Source organism: Aotus nancymaae, unplaced genomic scaffold (assembly GCF_030222135.1).
Source record: "Aotus nancymaae isolate 86718 unplaced genomic scaffold, 86718_ANA_hifiasm-v0.15.2.pri h1tg000077l, whole genome shotgun sequence".
Classification (NCBI taxonomy): Eukaryota; Metazoa; Chordata; class Mammalia; order Primates; family Aotidae; genus Aotus; species Aotus nancymaae.
This window is the reverse complement of record NW_026988492.1, coordinates 8,243,173-8,261,431: the sequence shown is the minus strand read 5'-3', so window position 1 is coordinate 8,261,431 and position 18,259 is coordinate 8,243,173. Positions and strand designations below refer to the sequence as shown.

Below are 18,259 nucleotides of genomic sequence, written 5' to 3'. Positions count from 1 at the left end.
AGGTTTAAAAAAAAGTGAGACAGAAATAGTTATGAAACCAAAAGGCTTTAGATGATCTTTCTTTCTCTGCTTTTGAAAGGTCTATTTGTTATGGTGTTATTGACGTAGTTAATAGCCAAAGGAACTTAAACTCTGCTCTCCATTACAAAGTCCACCAAATAAAAACTGCAAGAATGCAACAAAGGGCACAACTATGAGCAGTGTGAAAGAAATTTAAAAAGAAAAACAACAACAAAAAACTAGTCTAAATCTAGTAACAACAAATAAAAATTACAACAGAGATTAATACTATCACGCCATACGGCAAAAAATTATTCCTTTTTACAGATTATGTTCAAAGATAATTTACTTAAGATTATCAAACGTAGATTTCACAACTTCTGATCCATGTCTAAAATAAAAATGGTTCTTTATAAAAAGTCTCAGCCAGGCACAGTGGCTTATGCATGTAATCCCAGCACTTTGGGAGGTTGAGGTGGATGGATTACCTGAGGTCAGGAGTTTGACACCAGCCTGGCCAACTTGGCGAAACCCCATCTCTACTAAAAATACAAAAATAAGCCAGGCATGGTGGCATGCACCTGCAATCCCAGCTACTTGGGAGGCTGAGGCAGGAGAATCTCTTGAACCCGGGAGACAGAGGTTGCAGTCACCTGAGATCATGCCACTGCACTCCAGCCTGGGCAACAGAGCAAGACTCTGTCTCAAACAAAAAAAAAGTCTCTATGATCATCTTTAAAATTCATGATTTCTTCATACACTTGCTCTCAAAAGAATGCCTCTAACACATTTAAAAGAGCTAGTTAATAATGAACACCCCTCCTTACTAGTTAGCAGAGAACTTGAAAACTTCTGTATCTTATTCTGCTTCTGAAGGAAAGCAGAAAAATGTGACTTCTTACAGAGAAATCCAGCGATGAGAATACCTACCTCAATTTATGAGTGAAAACGTACATGAGAACATTGTTGAACTAAGTAAAAAGTTCCAAAGCAGAAATACTTTGAAGAGAGTCCAGGTACTTTCTAGACTCCTGAGTAAGGGACTTTAATATTTTCAAAGATTACTATTTCTACACTTTCTCCAGAAGTTAACTATAGAGAAAGATTGGGAAGATTAAAAAACAGAAAAACAGGCTGGGTGCAGTGGCTCATGCCTGTAATCCCAGCACTTTGGGAGACTGAGGCAGGTGGATCACTTGAGGTCAGAAGCTTGAGACCAGCCTGGACAACATGGCGAAACCACATCTCTACTAAAAATCCAAACATTAGCTGGGCGTAGTGTTTTGCTCCTGTAGTCCCAGCTACTCAGGAGGCTGAGGCAGGAGAATTGTTTGAACCTGGGAGGCAGAGGTTGCAGTGAGCCAAGATTGCGCCACCGTATTTCAGCCTGGGCGACAGATTGAGACTCTGTCTCAAAACAAAAACGCAAACAAAATAATACATCACAGCCGGGCAAGGTGGCTCACATTTGTAATCCCAGCACTTTGCGAAGCCGAGGCAGATGGATCACAAGGTCAGGAGTTCGAGACTGGCCTGGCCAATACGGCGAAATCCTGTCTCTATTAAAAATACAAAAAATAGCCGGGCATGGTGGTGCGTGCCTGTAGTCCCAGCTACTCAGGAGGCTGAGGCAGAAGAATCGTTTGAACCAAGGAGGCAGAAGTTGCAGTGAACCAAGATCGCACCACTGCACTCCAGCCTGGGCAACAGAGTGAGACTGTCTCAAAAAAAATAAATAAAAATAAATGAAATATCACATCATCACAGTGTGATACATCTGAAGGAAAAAACACTTATCTTAAGATGGACTTCATGCGACAGAAAAGTCCTATAAATCCAGTAATCTAAATTCTATTGTGTAACATACTACAATCTCCTTAAAACAAAGCAGCTAATTTGTCTAATAAATCAAATTAAATTAGAGCTGCTCTGAATTTTCATTTTAACTGTGAATTATTTTCCCTACCTTTTTCATTTCTTCAACATATGCAATCATGGCTTCCTCTTTGGTCATATCACCCAGTGAACTCCAAGCATCCCTAGAAAATGAAAACAGCCACATAATGACAAAGAGACACCTGATTTTTAATTGCTCAGAATACAATTTTTAGTTGATGCTATAGGGTTATTAATTAAAACAGGCTCTACATAAAGTCATAACAGGATTGGCTTAAATGTTCCACCATGAAGAAAATTAACATAGCAAATAAACTAGCAAATTAAACAGTATTTAAAACAAATAAGTATATAACCCATCTATGTAGTAATATACCAGAGACTACAGAATATTCATAAATATTTGCTAAGAACTCTTCGAAGTTTTTATATTATTACAAAGAATGGTAACAGAAATAAACATTTTAGAAGATGACATTATCACTTCTTAGGCTTTTAGCTAAGATCAAGTGTAGAAGACCACCTTAATTGTCACAGGCATGTTTTATTTTTTCTTTTCCTTTTTAATATAAATTTCTCAATGGGCTTTCAATAAAGACCACAAGCCTGCCAGAAAAATTCTAAAAGAGCTGTAACATGCAGGCATGGGTTTTTTTTTTTTTTTTTGAGATGGAGTCTCACTCTGTCACCCAGGCTAGAGTGCAGTGGTGCGATCTCGGCTCACTGCAACCTCCACTTCCCAGGTTCAAGCAGTTCTCCTGCCTCAGCCTCTCGAGTAACTGGGATTACAGGTGAGCACCACCACACCCAGCTAGTTTTTGTATTTTAGTAGAGACGGGTTTTCTCCATGTTGGTCAGGCTGGTCTCGAACTACTGACCTCAGGTGATTCACCCACCTCGGCCTCCCAAAGTGCTGGAATTACAGGAATGAGCCACTGTACCCAGCCAGGCATATTTTAAATGAACAGACATTTTGGTTAAAAAGTTCCATTAATTTAAATAAGAGCCTAACTTGTATATGTGAACTAAAAATGGAACTAATTTATCACTTCTAGAATACTGAAAATGTGAGGGACAGGCAATTTTTAAACCCCTAAATAATAATAGTTCTTTCAAATTTTTGCCTGATGTGTAAACCACCCTTTTAATATGTTTTTCCCAGGAGTTTAACTCCACCAAAGGTCAATTCTAAGGGAAAAACGTGAAGCAAATAATTATATCTTCTTAAAATGGGCAAATCAAATACTACTAAAATTGTTATATTAAATAATAACATATTACTATTTCATTTAACCTATTATTGTATGATTATTCATAAAGAGCTTAGAGAAAAGTAGAGTACTGAGAAATCTTGAAACAAACTTATGGCACTTCCAGTGCAGGGTGAAGAAACTGAGGATCACAATGTGTGGGTTAAAAAAAAAAAACTGGGCTCGGCACAGTGGTTCAGCCTGTAATCCCAGCACTTTGGGAGGCTGAGGTGGGCGGATCACTTGAGGTCAGCTGTTTGAGACCAGCCTGTCCAACATGGTGAAACCCTGTCTCTACTAAAGATACAAACATTAGCAAGGCATGGTGGCACAGCCCTGTAATCCCAGCTACTCAGGAGACTGAGGCAGGAGAAACGTTTGAACCTGGGAGGCGGAGGTTGCAGTAAGCCAAAACAGCACCATTGCACTCCAGCCTGGGCAACGGAGAGAGACTCTGTCTCAAAAACAAAAACAAAACCGGTGCTGCAAGGCGGTTCACGCCTGTAGTCCCAGCCAAGGCAGGTGGATCACTTGAGTCCAGGAATTTGAGACCAGCCTGGGCAACATAGACAAATCCCATATCTAGAAAAAATTTTTAAAAATTAGCCGGGTGTGGTGACACACGTGTGTAGTCCCAGCTACTAGGGAGGTTGAGGTGGTAGGATTGTTTGAGCCCAGGAGGCAGAGATTGCAGTGAGCCGTGATCGTGCCACTGCACTCCAGCCTGTGATGGGAGTGAGACTCTGTGTCCAAAAAAAAAAGTGTAGGTGTTAAAACATGCTTTACCAATTAACATATTCTGTTAATAACGTAGTCTAAAAGACTTTGTCAGACATTTGTTAAGGCTTCAATTGCATTAAGAATATCAACTGTTAGTCGACTGGGAAAACAGCACAGGTACAGGTATTTGTGTCTATAATTCTTTTAATTTATAGTTTATAATTCTTTTCAGTACACTTTTTAGTTTATAATCTCTTAAGTAGTCAAAAAATCAAATTTCTATTCAAGTATAGTAGGTTAGAAGTAACAGCTTATGTAAAAAGTTAGCATGGCAGTACCTGAGTCATATTCCTAGCTATTTACTCTTTTAAACGCTCAATATGAACAAGCAAAAGCCATTACTTTTCTTGGCAGGTAAAAGAGGCAGTGAAAGTTTGTTTCTTTAACTTAGGTTGGGAGTTGCTCTTGGCTTAAAAAAAAAAAAAAAAAAGAGGGGAGAAAACTCCATAAAAATAAAGATTAACTGAAAATGTTTCTTACCTTGGATGCACCCATCCTTTTGGTTTTATTGTTTTCCTCTCCTCCCCAGGATTTTCCTATTTGTGTAAAACTGTATTAAGAACACCTGGAGAGGCCGGGCACGGCAACTCCTACCTATCATCCTAGCACTTTAGGAGGCTGAAGCGAGCAATCACTTGAGGCCAGGAGTTCCAGACCAGCCTGGCCAACATAGCGAAACCCTGTCTCTACTAAAAATACAAAAATTAGCTGGGCATGGTAGCAAGCCTGCAATCCCAGCTACTCAGGAAGCTGAGGCAGGAGAATCGCTTGAAGCCAAGAGGCAGAGGTTGCAGTGAGCCGGGATCCTGCCACTGCACTCCCTCCTGGGCGACAAAAAAAAAAGAAAAAAACCTGGAGGATAAAAACTGTACTTAATACCTAGGACACTTTCTGCACAGAATAATATATAACCACTTAAGTAGTAGCCATATGATAATTATGTCATTAAAATTTAAATTCTTGCTCTACAGAAAAGATTACCATTTATATCTTCCAATAGGATCCCAGAATCCAGGCCTTGAAAGTTTACAGGGTCCTTCAGTTGCCTGCTTATAGAAGCTATAAAATTTAAGCATCATTTCATTTGTTGGCTGGAATGAACCTGTTGTAAACACACAATATAAAACATTATATATAGATCATCTGGGGAATACAACAGATAATCTAAGGTTATAAATTAACTTAGCTATACTAATAGTGATTTTATATTTCATTAATACTTTAGATAACGATTGATTTCTATCTTATAGAAACAAAAGTTATGCCTCTGTTAGTTGCTTCTTTGATTTCAAAACACTGTGAGATTTTAAATTTTAATAGCAATGCCTAAGATTGTTCAATAAATAAAAGAATAAATGAAGAGAGATGCTGTAGAGATAACCAGAATAACCAGCTAATGTCTCTTTAAAAACATACTAAAATATAGAATAACTATTATTATGCAACCATTTAAAAAAGTGTATTTTTATTCAAAATTTATAACAAATCAAAACTGACTAGCATAAGTGAAAAAGTTACATGTATACCCTGCCAAATTTCAAATTATCAGTATATAAGGAATTTGGGGCTAAAGCCAAATAGTATACACTATGGTAGAAAAAGAATTAATCCAAGATAAAACAGATTTCTCACTCTTACCTCTGTAATTTTGGAAATATCAATTTCTTTGAGAATAATTCTTCATATATGTTTCTAGCATATCTATAACTTTTTACATGTTTAAAATTTTCAAATTGGTCAGGTGTGGTGGCTCACTCCTGTAATCAAAGCACTTTGTGAGGCTGAGGTGGGCAGATTGCCTGACCCCAGGAGTTCAAGGCCAGCCTGGGCAACATAGCAAAACCCTGTCTCTACAAAACAACAAAAAAAAATTAGCTGGGTATGATAACACACCCTGTAGTCCTAGGTACTCAGGAGGCTAAGCGGGGAGGATCTCCTGAGCCTGGGAGGTCAAGGCTGCAGTGAGCTGTGATCGCGCCACTGCACTACGGCCTAGGTGACAGAAAAAGACCCTGTCTCAAAAAACAAAAAAAAATTTCAAATTGTATAAGCAAGTGCTATAAGTTGCAATATTCTCAATAATTGAAAAATTAGAATGTTAATATTTTATAGGAAATAACTGTTTTAATAATTATGATATTAACTATAACAGGACAATTTATAACTGTGGCCCTAAAAAGTTATATTGTAGAAAAATATAAATAATAGTATAAGTTCCATGATCTACTATATATTAAAAAAAATAAGTTTAAAAACAACATATATAACATGATACATCTTTGCAAAATATTTATATACATAAAAAGTACAGTAGAAAGATAAACAACAGGCCGGGCGTGGTGGCTCACACCTGTAATCCCAGCACTTTGGGAGGCCGAGGCGGGTGGATCACGAGGTCAAGAGATCGAGACCATCCTGGTCAACATGGTGAAACCCCGTCTCTACTAAAAATACAAAAAATTAGCTGGGCATGGTGGCGCGTGCCTGTAATCCCAGCTACTCAGGAGGCTGAGGCAGGAGAATCGCCTGAACCCAGGAGGCGGAGATTGCGGTGAAGAGCGAAGCTCTGTCTCAAAAAAAAAAAAAAAAAAAAAAAAAGATACATAATCATCAAAATGTTTAAAGACTATCTCTGGATAGTAAGTATACAGATTATTTTCCTTTTTGTTTATCTATTTTTAAAAAGTTTTTTTTTATTAATTTAAGCGAGCTTCAGAGCTACTGGAATTCAATAAAAAGGTTTTAAACATCAGTGTATATTATCTTTATAACAAAATTATAAAAATAAAAATTGTAACAAGATTTTTTTAAAGTTTGTAAATTGAATAAGCTAGCAGTTTATAAGATCTGTGGGCTGGGAGCAGTGGCTCAGGCCTGTAATCCTAGCACTTTGGGAGGCCCAGGTGGGTGGATCACCTGAGGTCAGAAGTTCAAGACGAGCCTAGCCAACATGGTGAAACCCCATCTCTACTAAAATACAAAAAACTAGTAGGGCATGATGTCAGGTGCCTGTAATCAGCTACTCAGGAGGCTGAGATGGGAGAACTGCTGGAACCTGGGAGACGATAGTTGCAGTGAGCCAAGATTGCTCCACTGCTCTAGCCTGGGCAGCTGAGCAAGACTCCATCTCAAAAAAAAAAAAGCTGTGGAAATTACCACACAGCTAGTGTTTCCAGTTTAGCCAAGAGTTCATAATTAATTCTCAAAGCACAATAATAATTATCTGTATAATATGTGTACATTTAGGAGTACCTAATAGGTACAGTATTTTAATGTTACAATCCTTTATACAACAGAGGGAAAAAAATGGAGAAACCACAGTTTTAGTGGTCACTCGTTTAAATAACACAAATCTAAATTTAAAACATCACAAGTCTAATCTCAAAATATCTTCAGTAAGTCAACCAAATAAGTGTATTGGCTTAGGTGAATGATATTAAAAAAACAAAAACATACATTTGTTGAGCGTAGTCTGTGTGTACGGCACTCTGAGTCTGTCCTCAAGGGGCTCATACATGATAGATTTAACATGTGTCTGAAATATTATCTAAGAATTTTAATTTTGAAAGGTTAAGGTCAAACCAAACATAGATACCACAGGATCCATTACTACTTCAGGCCTTAAATAAATATTGAGCAACAAGAAACAAAAAACTGCAAGATCTTGCTCTTCGTAAATGGTTCAGAGCAAATTAAATGGTTTAAAAGTAGTATTACAAAAATATTTATAACAATTCATCATGACAAACTTCTGCTTCAATTAATATCAACTTAATTTCAGGGGATAACAGTATACTGGATATTGTCCAACACAGTTACCATTTGATAGGGTATCTTAATTTTGCAATACTTTATTAAATGTTACGTAAATATGAACTGTACTTTAATTTATATGGGTTTCCTAATAAATGGTATGTAATGTCAACAGGGATAGTGGCCTAGAGACATCAGTCTAGCTTTACCTGTATTTAAAAAAAACTATAAAAACGTGTGCTTTAGGAGACAGGGTAAACATACTACTTACATAAAACTCTTAGAATCATACCTTTCTATAAGCTCTAATAATCAGGGACTTAAAAAATCAATACCTAAGGCCGGGCGCGGTGGCTCAAGCCTGTAATCCCAGCACTTTGGGAGGCCGAGGCGGGTGGATCACGAGGTCAAGAGATCGAGACCATCTGGTCAACATGGTGAAACCCCGTCTCTACTAATACAAAAAATTAGCTGGGCACGGTGGCGCGTGTCTGTAATCCCAGCTACTCAGGAGGCTGAGGCAGGAGAATTGCCTGAACCCAGGAGGCGGAGGTTGCGGTGAGCCGAGATCGCGCCATTGCACTCCAGCCTGGGTATCAAGAGCGAAACTCCGTCTCAAAAAAAAAAAAAAAAAAAAAAAAAAAAAATCAATACCTAAATAAGTTCATATGTTATTTATTTATATTTTGTTTATTCTTTCTTATCTTTTAGTCCTAAAATAGAATGTTTGGAATTACAAAAGGTTCAGATAACACCATAGAAGAAAAAAAAGATAAAATTACAAATGGAACACTATTTTGTGTATATTTGTTTTTAAAACTTTCTGAATCTGCGTTTAATGAATTTTTGTTGCATGATTTGTGTTGAATATTCGTTACCTAGCCAAATAATTAATGATAACAGAAACCATGATATTAAATACTATAGTAATGTATTATTATTGTATTCAGTTAGTTCCACAACTGTGGCACAGTAGTAGTACCTAAAATTACGTTTTAAATATGTTTATTATGAAATATAATTCATATAATGTAGAATGATATGAATTGAAAAGTAAGTCTTCCTTTTTAAAGTTCTGCACTTAGAACAAAGACAAATATTTAACAAGGGCCGGGCGTGGTGGCTCACGCTTGTAATCCCAGCACTTTGGGAGGCCAAGGCGGGCGAATCACGAGGTCAGGAGTTCGAGACCAACCTGGCCAACATGGCGAAACCCTGTCTATACAAAAAATTAGTTCGGCGTAGTGGTGGGTGCCTGTAATCCCAGCTACTCGGGAGGCTGAGGGAGGAGAATCCCTTGAACCCGGGAGGCAGAGATTACTATGAGCTGAGATGGTGCCACTGCACTCCAGCCCGGGCGACAGAGTGAGACTCTGTCTCGGAAAAAAAAAGAAAAAAAGAAAAATACGTAACTAATGGCCAAAAACTTTGCATTGGTCTATGACATAAAATTACAAATTCAAAAAGCTCTGCAAATTGTGAACAGGGTAAATACGAAGAAAAACCACACCTACTAGTCAAATTGCTGAAAACCGAAGATAGAAAAGAAATCTAAAAAGCAGCCAGAGAAATAACGCATTAAATACAAGAGATCAGCAACTCCAATGACTTTTTTCTCACAAGCTGCAAAGAAGGTCCAATATGAGTATAAAAAAGAGAACATTATACAATGGAATAGCAAATACAAAGGTAGTAAATATATATTTATAAAAATAAAGAGAAGTCATTTCACAATTGGCTATAGTTGTTCTTTCTTTTCTGTCCCTTTGTATCAAAAGTTTTCAGAGGGCTTAAGCTGGTAGACCCTGTAAGTGTTCATTAGGCATCACCATCCCAGATTTTTTTTAAACATACCCAAACCCGCAGTCATTAAGTGACAAGACTTTTGTTTTCAACAATATGAACTACTTAAAACCTGGATATTATCTCTTTCTCCGGTTTGGAAGATCAAAAGGTAATTAATTCATATTCAATAGCACCCCTTTCATTACATAGCTCCTACACAGAAAAAAAAAAAAAAAAAAAAAAAGTAGGCTAAATAAACAACACTAGAACCAGAAGCAGAAAGGAGGTAATTCGGGGCCTCCGGCCTCTCTGCAGGAGGCGTCTCCAGCCGGGGCCCAGCGCACGTACCATTCTTCGGCAAACTCTGGATCACCTTCACCGCTGCCTCAAACCTGGTCTCATGCACGGATCTCGTGTCCGCCATCTCCAGTCGCCAGCGCCGGCCCCGCTCCCAAGGTCTGTCGGCGGGAATCAGGCAGCAGCAGCACCAGCTTTCCCAGGAGCCTGCATGAAACTGGAACATGGAGCGCAGCCGCGGATCAACATGCCCCCAAAAGGAGGAGGCCCGGGAGCGTAGCGGGTCAGTTCCCCTTTGCCCTGCCCCATCCAGGCCACACGGATCGAGACGGCTCAGCTCCTTCCTCCTCCCCCGGGGCGTGACTAAGGCCACGAATCCGGCCCACGACGACGGCAAAACAACTCACCGAGAGGAAGAGCATGTCTAGCAGAAGGCAGAGGGGGTCCGGGCACCGGTGGCCGCGGAGCCGCTCTCCCACCCGGGGGACCCTGGCGGAGCAGCCACACCCCCCATTCCGCCGGAGTCCGTCTGTCAGTCCGCGCCCTCCCCACAGCCCCGCCCCAGAGTCACCGGAGGACCCACTGGCGCCGCCGCCGCCGCAGCGGCCGTGCAGCAAACCCCACCCACTGGCCCCGCCGCCGCGGCGAGGACGCGCGCGATCAGTCTGTCCCCAGAGGAGGGCCCGGGAAGCGGGGAAAGGAGGAGACGAGAACCCTCCAGGGTGCCACAACCCCGGCTCTGTGCGGGAAGCAACCTGTGCTCACTATTGTTCAGAAGGGGGAAACCGAGGCCGGACCGATATGTCCGTTCTGGCAGCCGGGTGGACGAGCCCTGGGGATGCGGGTTTGGGTCTGCGCCTGGGCCGGAGGCCGCGCGCGCCGGCACCGCTGGGCAACAAAAATGACTCCGCGGTCCCCAGCGCCTGCACTCTCCTAGGTTAAGGTTTGAGGAAGGTAATGAGGCCTAAGCCAAGGGTTTTGAGTCGGGACAGGTTCTGTGCGAACCCCCAGTTCTGCCATTTAAGTTCTGTGACCTAGGGCAAGTCACTTAGCCTCTCCAGTGGCAATCGTGACACCACTCTAAAGGGTAGATGGAGGAAAGCATTGGGGACCTTAGATGGAGGTGCTCAACAGTCCTTGGCCCGCGGGTCTTCGACAGTTTTCGCCGCCCTGAGCCAAGGATGTCTGAGCAGCAGCCAAAGGAGAGGGGAGTTCGCCAGCTCCTAAACTGGGCTGGGACGGAGGGCGACTTCCCCTCCACTAGCTTCCCACCCAGCCCCAGGGAGCCAATCACCACCAGGCGGATTTAATAGGAGACTGGGGGCTCAAGTGGCTCACACTTGTAATCCCGACACTTTGAGAAGCAGAGTGGGGAAGATCGCTTGAGACCAGGAGTTCAAGGCCACCCTGGGCAACATGGCGAGACCCTGTCTCTATTTAAGAAACCAATTAACTTTTAAAAAAAAAAAAATTAAAAGTAAGATACTGGGCGTGGAGGGAGTGGCCAATGAGGAGTCTTTATGGATCATCAACCCTAGAAAGGGGATACCCTGGGCCTTCAACTTACTAGCGCAACCCCCAGCGTCCTTAGGCATTTGGTAAGTGTACCAGTCCCAACGTTGGTGGGGGGGACTGGCTAAGGTTGTGGCGGTGGAGTCCTGTGGCCCGGAAATCCCAAAGTCTCCCGGATGGAAGAGTCGTTTTTGTCACTTCGGGGGATGGGTTAGGAGGATTACTAGTAAAAATCGAGGCGCAAATCGTAAGTTACTCCTCCCTCGGAGCCGCGGCGCCAGCATTTACCTCGGTCTTGCAGGGCAAGGCCAGTCCGGTAATGTCCCCGACGCCCGCCCCTCGCCCTGCCTCGCGGACTTATGGGAAATGTAGTCTCCCGCTCCGCCGCGCTTCCAGACACCTCCCAGCTGCGGCCCGCGTTCCTGCCAGCTCTTCCGGTTCGGCGTCTGTGTCCGGCGGAAGCGGCCGCCGTGCGGCGGAAATCCCTCCTTCCTAGCGGGTGGCTTGTCGTATGCCTTTGAAATACCACATCCGCTTCTAGTGTAAGGGACAATTCCTAAATGGTGTCTTTGAGAGCTATCCTGGTGTGACTGGGCTGGAATCAGAGAACTAGGGTCTAATTTCTTGCCCCTGATGCTTACTAATTTTTGGGTCTTTTATGAATGCCGAGCGCTGTTCTGGGAATAAGGACTGCCCGTTACTGTGTGCCTCCTATTCGCCAAGCATATCACACATATTCCCAAAACGCTGTAGGGTGTTTACCAACGATGAAATTCAGACTCATATTAACTGCCTTGCCCAAGGTGCCACAATTTAGGAAGCAGCAGAGCTAAGAGTAAGTGAACCCAAAAAAACTCTTGCTTTAAATCTTAGAGTTACTTTCTCAGCACACCAAAGGAAGATACTCAGACTAGGAACATTTTTTGCGTTTAATGATGTGTGTGTTTTTTTTGTAGGCTCGGCGGGAGTTTGGGTGGTGCCCTCACTATGTCGCCCAGGCTGGTCTGGAACTCTTGACCACAACAAGCAATCCTTCCGCTTTGGCCTCCCAAAGGGCTGGGATTACAGACCTGAGCTACTGCTGCCCTCAGCCAAATTCTTTTGTTTGCTTGTTTTAGGTACGTTACCCAGGCAGGTCACAAATTCCTGGGCTCAAATAAATGATCCTTCCACCTCAGCCACCTGAGTAGTTAGGGTTACAGAAAGGAATCACCACACCCGGTTCTTCAATAATATATATTGTTTCCTCCACCCTTTCTCGTATAGCTATGCTGGTTTAGATATGGTAACTCCTGCTGGAACATATTAATGATATGGTGGATTTAATCACTTCCCAAGGTGCCTTCCAATTGTGTCAATCTGTAATTCTACCTAAAATATGATACCTCATGAGACACTGGTTCATGTCTTCCAGTATTTTCAGTACAATACCTAATAGGACTATTCTTGATCATGTATTTCTAGAGATGTTTTAGATTCAAAGGTAAAATAATACATGTATGGATTCCCCTCCCCCCAGACGGAGTTTCACTCTTGTTGCCCAGGCTGGAGTGCAATGGTGCCATCTCGTCTCACCGCAACCTCCGTCTCCTGGTTCAAGCGATTTCCTGCCTCAGCCTCCCAAGTAGCTGGGATTACAGGCCTGCGCCACCGCCCGGTTCATTTTTTGTATTTTTAGTAGAGACGGGGTTTCATCGTGTTAGCCAGGATGGTCTCGATCTCCTGACCTCTTGATCCGTCCGCCTCGGCCTCCCAAAGTGCTGGGATTATAGGCGTAAGCCACCGACCCTGGCTGAAAAGAAAAAAATTTAAAAACCAGACTCAGTGGCTGACGCCTGTAATCTCAACGCAAACCAAGGCGGGCAGACCATTTGAACTCAGGAATTAGAGTCCAGCCTGGGCAGCATGTTGAAACAGCATCTCTACTAAAACAAAAACAAAACGCGCCTGTAATCCCAACTACTCAGGAGGCTGAGGCAGGAAAATTGCTTGAACTCGGTACTCGAGGTTGCAGTGAGCTGAGATTGTGCCACTGCACTCCAGCCTGGGCGGGGGAGTGAGACTCTGCTAAAAACAAAAACATACATACAGACTATTGAAAAGCAATGAGAACAAATAAACTACAGCTATTTAACATCTATGAATCTCAAACAGTGTCAAGAAAAAGATTCAAAAGAGAACATACTGTATTATATATGATTTTATTTATATAAAGTTAAAAAATAGACAAAACCAATATATTAGAATTGTGGCTGGAGATGTAGTATCTGCGAATCCGATAAGGAAACTTCTGGTGTTCTGGCAATGCTCTATTTCTTGAATTAGGTGTTTGTTACATGAATGTGTCCTCTCTTAAAATGGATATATTTAACTATTAAATGTATAAGATTTGTTTACTTTTCTTAGTGTATATTATACTTAAAATTTACATTAAATTTTTATTTTCAAAAAACAAGTACCAGGCCTGGCACGGTGGCTTACACCTGTAATCTCAACACTGGGAGGCCAAGGCGAGAGGATCAGTTGAGCTCAAAATTTAAAGACGATTCTTAGGCTGGTGTTGCTGCAAATTAAAAAAAAGAAAAAAGAAAAAAAAAGGGTTGGGGAGCAGTGTGAGCAACATGGCAAAACCCTGTCTCACAAAAAATACCAAAATTAACTAGAGTAGTGTTGTGCACCTGTAGTTCCAGCTATTTGGAAAGCTGAGAGGCTGAGGTGGGAGGACCTTTTGAGCCCTGGAGGTCAAGGCCATATTCATGCCAGGGCACCCCAGCCTGGAAGACTAAGACCCCTTCTCAAAAAAAAAAAAGGGTGGGAGAAGGGCAGGTGGCTTGCACCTGTAATCCCAGCATTTAGGAATGCCAAGATGGGTGGATCACGAGGGCAGGAGATTGAGACCATCCTGGCCAACATGGTGAAACCCTGTCTCTACCAAAAATACAAAAAAAAAAAAAAAAAAAAAATTAGCTGGGCGTGGTGGCACATGCCTGTAGTCCCAGTTAGTCGGGAGGCTGAGGCAGGAGAATTGAACCCAGGAGGCGGAGATTGCAGTGAGCCCAGATCGCGCCACTGCACTCCAGCCTGGGCAACAGTACTATAGCCTGGGCAACACTATGAGACTCCAGCTCAAAAAAAAAAAGTGCCATGGAAACAATAGTGATTAAATGTATGTGACACAGATGGGGAACATATTACAGGTAAAGCAACATTTGAGCAGATTCTTCTGGGATGAGATGGTATTTATAAGCAGAGAGGATGGGAAGAGAGCCATTCTAGGGAGAGATATAAAAGCTACCAGAGCATACCACATGTAATAAGCAGAAAATCCATCAAAGTGATAGAATCATAGATATGAGTGAAGATGAGACAAAGCGTGAGATACAAAGCTGGTTAAGACTGACTTGAAAGTCATATATGCCATGCAAAGGGGCTTGAATGTTGTTTATAAATCCATAAACATTATACATTTTAAGCCAGGCATGGTGGCTCATGTCTGGATTCCCAGCACTTTGGGAGGCTGAGACAGGAGGATCACTTGAGCCCAGGAGTTGGAGACCAGCCTGGGCACCAGTCAGACCCTATCTCTAAAAAGAAAAAAAATTTTTTTTTAATTAGCTGGGCATTGTGTCACGTGCCTGTAGTCCCAGCTACGTGGGAGGTGGAGGTGGGACCATCACTTGAGCCCGGGAGGTTGAGGATGCAATAAACCGTGATTGCACCACTGCACTCCAGCCAAAGATTCTATCTCTCAACCGAAACAACAAGACTAATATATATTTTTGCATCAGCTAGGGTGTGATAAATGTGGTATCAGAGATCTATTACAGAGATTAGACTTTATGTAATCGTGGGAGCTGATGAAGAGGCCTATTGCCTCTGTGTCTGTAGGGGCCTAATGTTGCTATAGGTCAGCCTATCTACTAACCAAGAACTGGTCTGAAGCAGGGAAGAGGAAGGACAAACTGAAACCTCTATTAAAAAACGAATCCATGCAGACAAATTGAATCCTGCATTCTCTCTCTCCACCTCTCAATTCAATGGCATGGATGACCTTCAGAATAAGACGGTGCTAATCATCATGGAGCTGAACATATACCCGACCCAGGACTCAGAGAAGCTGTGGGCCAAGTTACTACTCCATGTCTGGTACCTTTCAGAGCTACATCTATTCAGCTTGTCAAATCTCACAAAATTCTTCTTTCTTTCTTCTTCTTTGTGTGTGTGTGTGTGTGTGTGTGTGTGTGTGTGTGTGTGTGGTGATGTCTTGTTCTGTCGTCCAGGCTGGAGTGCAGTGGCATGATCTCAGCTCATTGCAACCTCCACCTCCTGGGTTCAAGCAATTCTTCTGCCTCAGCCTCCAGAGTAGTTGGGATTACAGGTGCGTGCCACCACATCTGGCTAATTTTTGTATTTTTAGTAGAGCCAGGTTTTCACTGTGTTGGACAGGCTGGTCTCGAACTCCTGACCTCAAGTGATCCACCATCCTCGATCTCCCAAAGTGCTGAGATTACAGGTGTGAGCCACCAGGCCTGGCCATTTTTTTTTTTTTTTTAATTTCACAAAATTCTTATGGCCAACCCTAAAATAGTACAAAAGAAGAGAATTCAGAGAGATGTGGCTCTAGCTTAGCTAACAATGACCCAGTACAAATTCACTATAATTATTGTTAAGTGTTGCTTTTAGAGTGGCCAAATAAAGTTTATTCCAGTAATACATAGAAAGGTAAACATTAGAAAATCTACTAAAGTAGGCTGGGTGTGGTGTCTCACGCTTGTAATGCCAGCACTTTGAGAGGCTGAGGTGGGTGGATCACCTATGGTCAGGAGTTCAAGACCAGCTTGGCCAACATGGTGAAACCCTGTCTCCACTAAAAATACAAAAGTGGTGTCAGACACCTGTAATCCCAGCTACTCTGGAGGCTGAGGCAGGAGAATCACTTGAACCTGGAAGGCGGAGGTTGCAGTGAGTCAGGATCGTGCCACTGCACTCCAGCCTGAGCAACAAGGTTAAGACTCTGTCAAAAGAAAAGAAAAAAAAGAAAGGAAAGGAAAGGAGAAAGAAAGAGAGAAAGAAAGAAAGTCTACTAATATAGATTTTTATAAAAAAATGAAAAAAAAAAGACCCTCAGCAGTTAATTGGGAATACCATTGGTTTTCTTTGTTTGTTTTTCGTTTTATTGAGACAGCATCTCACTCTGTCATGCAGGCTGGAGTGCAGTGGTGCAATCTCAGCTCACTGCAACCTCTGCCTCCCAGGTTCAAGCAATTCTCGTGCCTAAGCCTCCTGAGTAGCAGGGACTACAGGTGCACGCCCCCACGGCCAGCTAATTTTTGTATTTTTAGTAGAGACAGAGCTTTACCATGTTGGCCAGACCGGTTTCCAACTCTTGAGCTCAAGTGATCCATCCACCTCAGCCTCCCAAAGTGCTAGGATTAGCAGGTGTGAGTCACTGCTCCAGCTAGGAATAATATTTGTTATGGACTCAATGTGTGTCTCTAAAATTTATATATTGAAGCCCTAATGCCTAGTGTTACTGTATTTAGAGATAGGAACTTTAGGAAGGGTCCCTCCATTATGATCCCTTTTAAGACGAGGAAAGAGACACCAGACCTCTCTGTCTCCATCATGTGAGGACACAGTCAAAAGGCTAGGGCTACAAGCCGGGAATAGAGACTTCCACAGAAACTAAATTGACCAAAACCTTGATCTTGGACTTCCCAGCTTTCGGAATTGTGAGAAATAAATTCCTGCTGTTTAAACCACCCAGTCTATGATATTTTGCTGTGATTTAAAAAAAGGCTAAAACTTGTAAGTGGTCTAAGACGCCATTCATACTTCTGAAAAGTATGAATTTCATTGCCAACGTAATGAAACAAGAAGAAAAAATGAGGTGTGAATATAATGAAGAGACAAAGTTATTATTTTTAGATAAGATCGTCTATGTAGGGAAATGACATTGAATAAACTAAAAATAACATTGAATAAACTAAATTCTAGTAAAAGTTCAAAAAGTAAAGAATTTAGGATAAATATACAGAGTCTAAGAATGCTAGAATACAAAAAAGCAACTCTAGATAAAGATTTAAATAAAAAACAAAACTACAAACTCTTGGAGAGTAATAAAGTCTTAACCAATGTGTGTCAGGACAAAAATAGTATCAATCAGGTATGAGAGGTAGGAAAGAGAAGTTAAGCATTTCATTATTTGCAGATAACATGTTGTTCACAAAGAAAATTCAAAGGAAACTACAATTATAACTAATCAAAGAGTTTAACAAAGTTGCCAAACATAGGATCAATTAATAGTGATTCTTCTTCTTTTTTTTTTTTTGACAGAGCCTCATTCTATCACCCAGGCTGTCAAGCGATTCCTGTGCCTCAGCCTCCTGAGCAGCTGGGACTACAGGCACATGCCACCACCCCGACTAATTTTTTGTATTTTTAGTAGAGACAGGGTTTCACCATATTGCCCAGGGTGGTCTCGAACTCCTGAGCTCAGGCAATCCTCCCACCTTGGCTTCCCATAGTGATTCTTTAAATCCACAGTAGTCAACTAGAAAATGTAATAGAAGAAAACTGTATTCACAGTACCACGAAATTCCAAAGTACTAAAATCAAATAAGAGATGTGTAAGACCTTTGTGGAGAAAAATCATAAAATATTATCAACAGACATGAAAGACCTGAAGAAATGGAGCTATATTATGACAGTTGTATCCAGTATTACAAAGATGTCAATTATTCCTAGATTAACCTATAAATACAACATAACACCAATTAAAATCCCCACAGGACTCAGAAAATTTATAAACTGGCTGCTAAAACTCTATAGAAAGTCCCGGAATAGGGAAGTTTTTTTTTTTTTTTTTTTTAGATGGAGTCTTGCTCTGCTACCCAGATGCAGTGACACAATCTTGGCTCACTGCAACCTCCCTGTCCTGGGTTCAAGTGGTTCTCCTGTCTCAGCCTCTAGAGTAGCTGGAATTC

General features: G+C 41.7%; 1 protein-coding gene and 1 non-coding gene across 6 annotated transcripts in view; both read right to left on the bottom strand.

Annotated features, from left to right (window-relative positions):
• ACBD5 (acyl-CoA binding domain containing 5) overlaps positions 1-11,630 on the bottom strand; it is a 50,488-nt gene extending 38,858 nt beyond the window's left edge. For 2 of the 5 annotated variants that reach the window (XM_064368571.1, XM_012437794.3), the window contains exons 1-4: positions 10,169-10,281; positions 9,813-9,978; positions 4,908-5,028; positions 1,967-2,039 (exon numbers count right to left, since the gene is read on the bottom strand). In XM_064368571.1, coding sequence (XP_064224641.1) covers positions 1,967-2,039; positions 4,908-5,028; positions 9,813-9,978; positions 10,169-10,183 — 375 coding nt within the window. In that variant the 5' untranslated portion in view covers positions 10,184-10,281. Of the gene's footprint in view, positions 1-1,966; positions 2,040-4,907; positions 5,029-9,812; positions 9,979-10,168; positions 10,282-11,328; positions 11,527-11,561 lie in introns of those variants that run through there. The other 3 variants (XM_064368575.1, XM_064368573.1, XM_064368572.1) reach the window with 3 other exon arrangements.
• On the bottom strand, positions 2,477-2,536 carry LOC135271431 (U7 small nuclear RNA). The gene has a single exon (XR_010339573.1). It is a non-coding gene; the product is annotated as a U7 small nuclear RNA (small nuclear RNA).
• Positions 11,631-18,259: the final 6,629 nt, after the last annotated feature.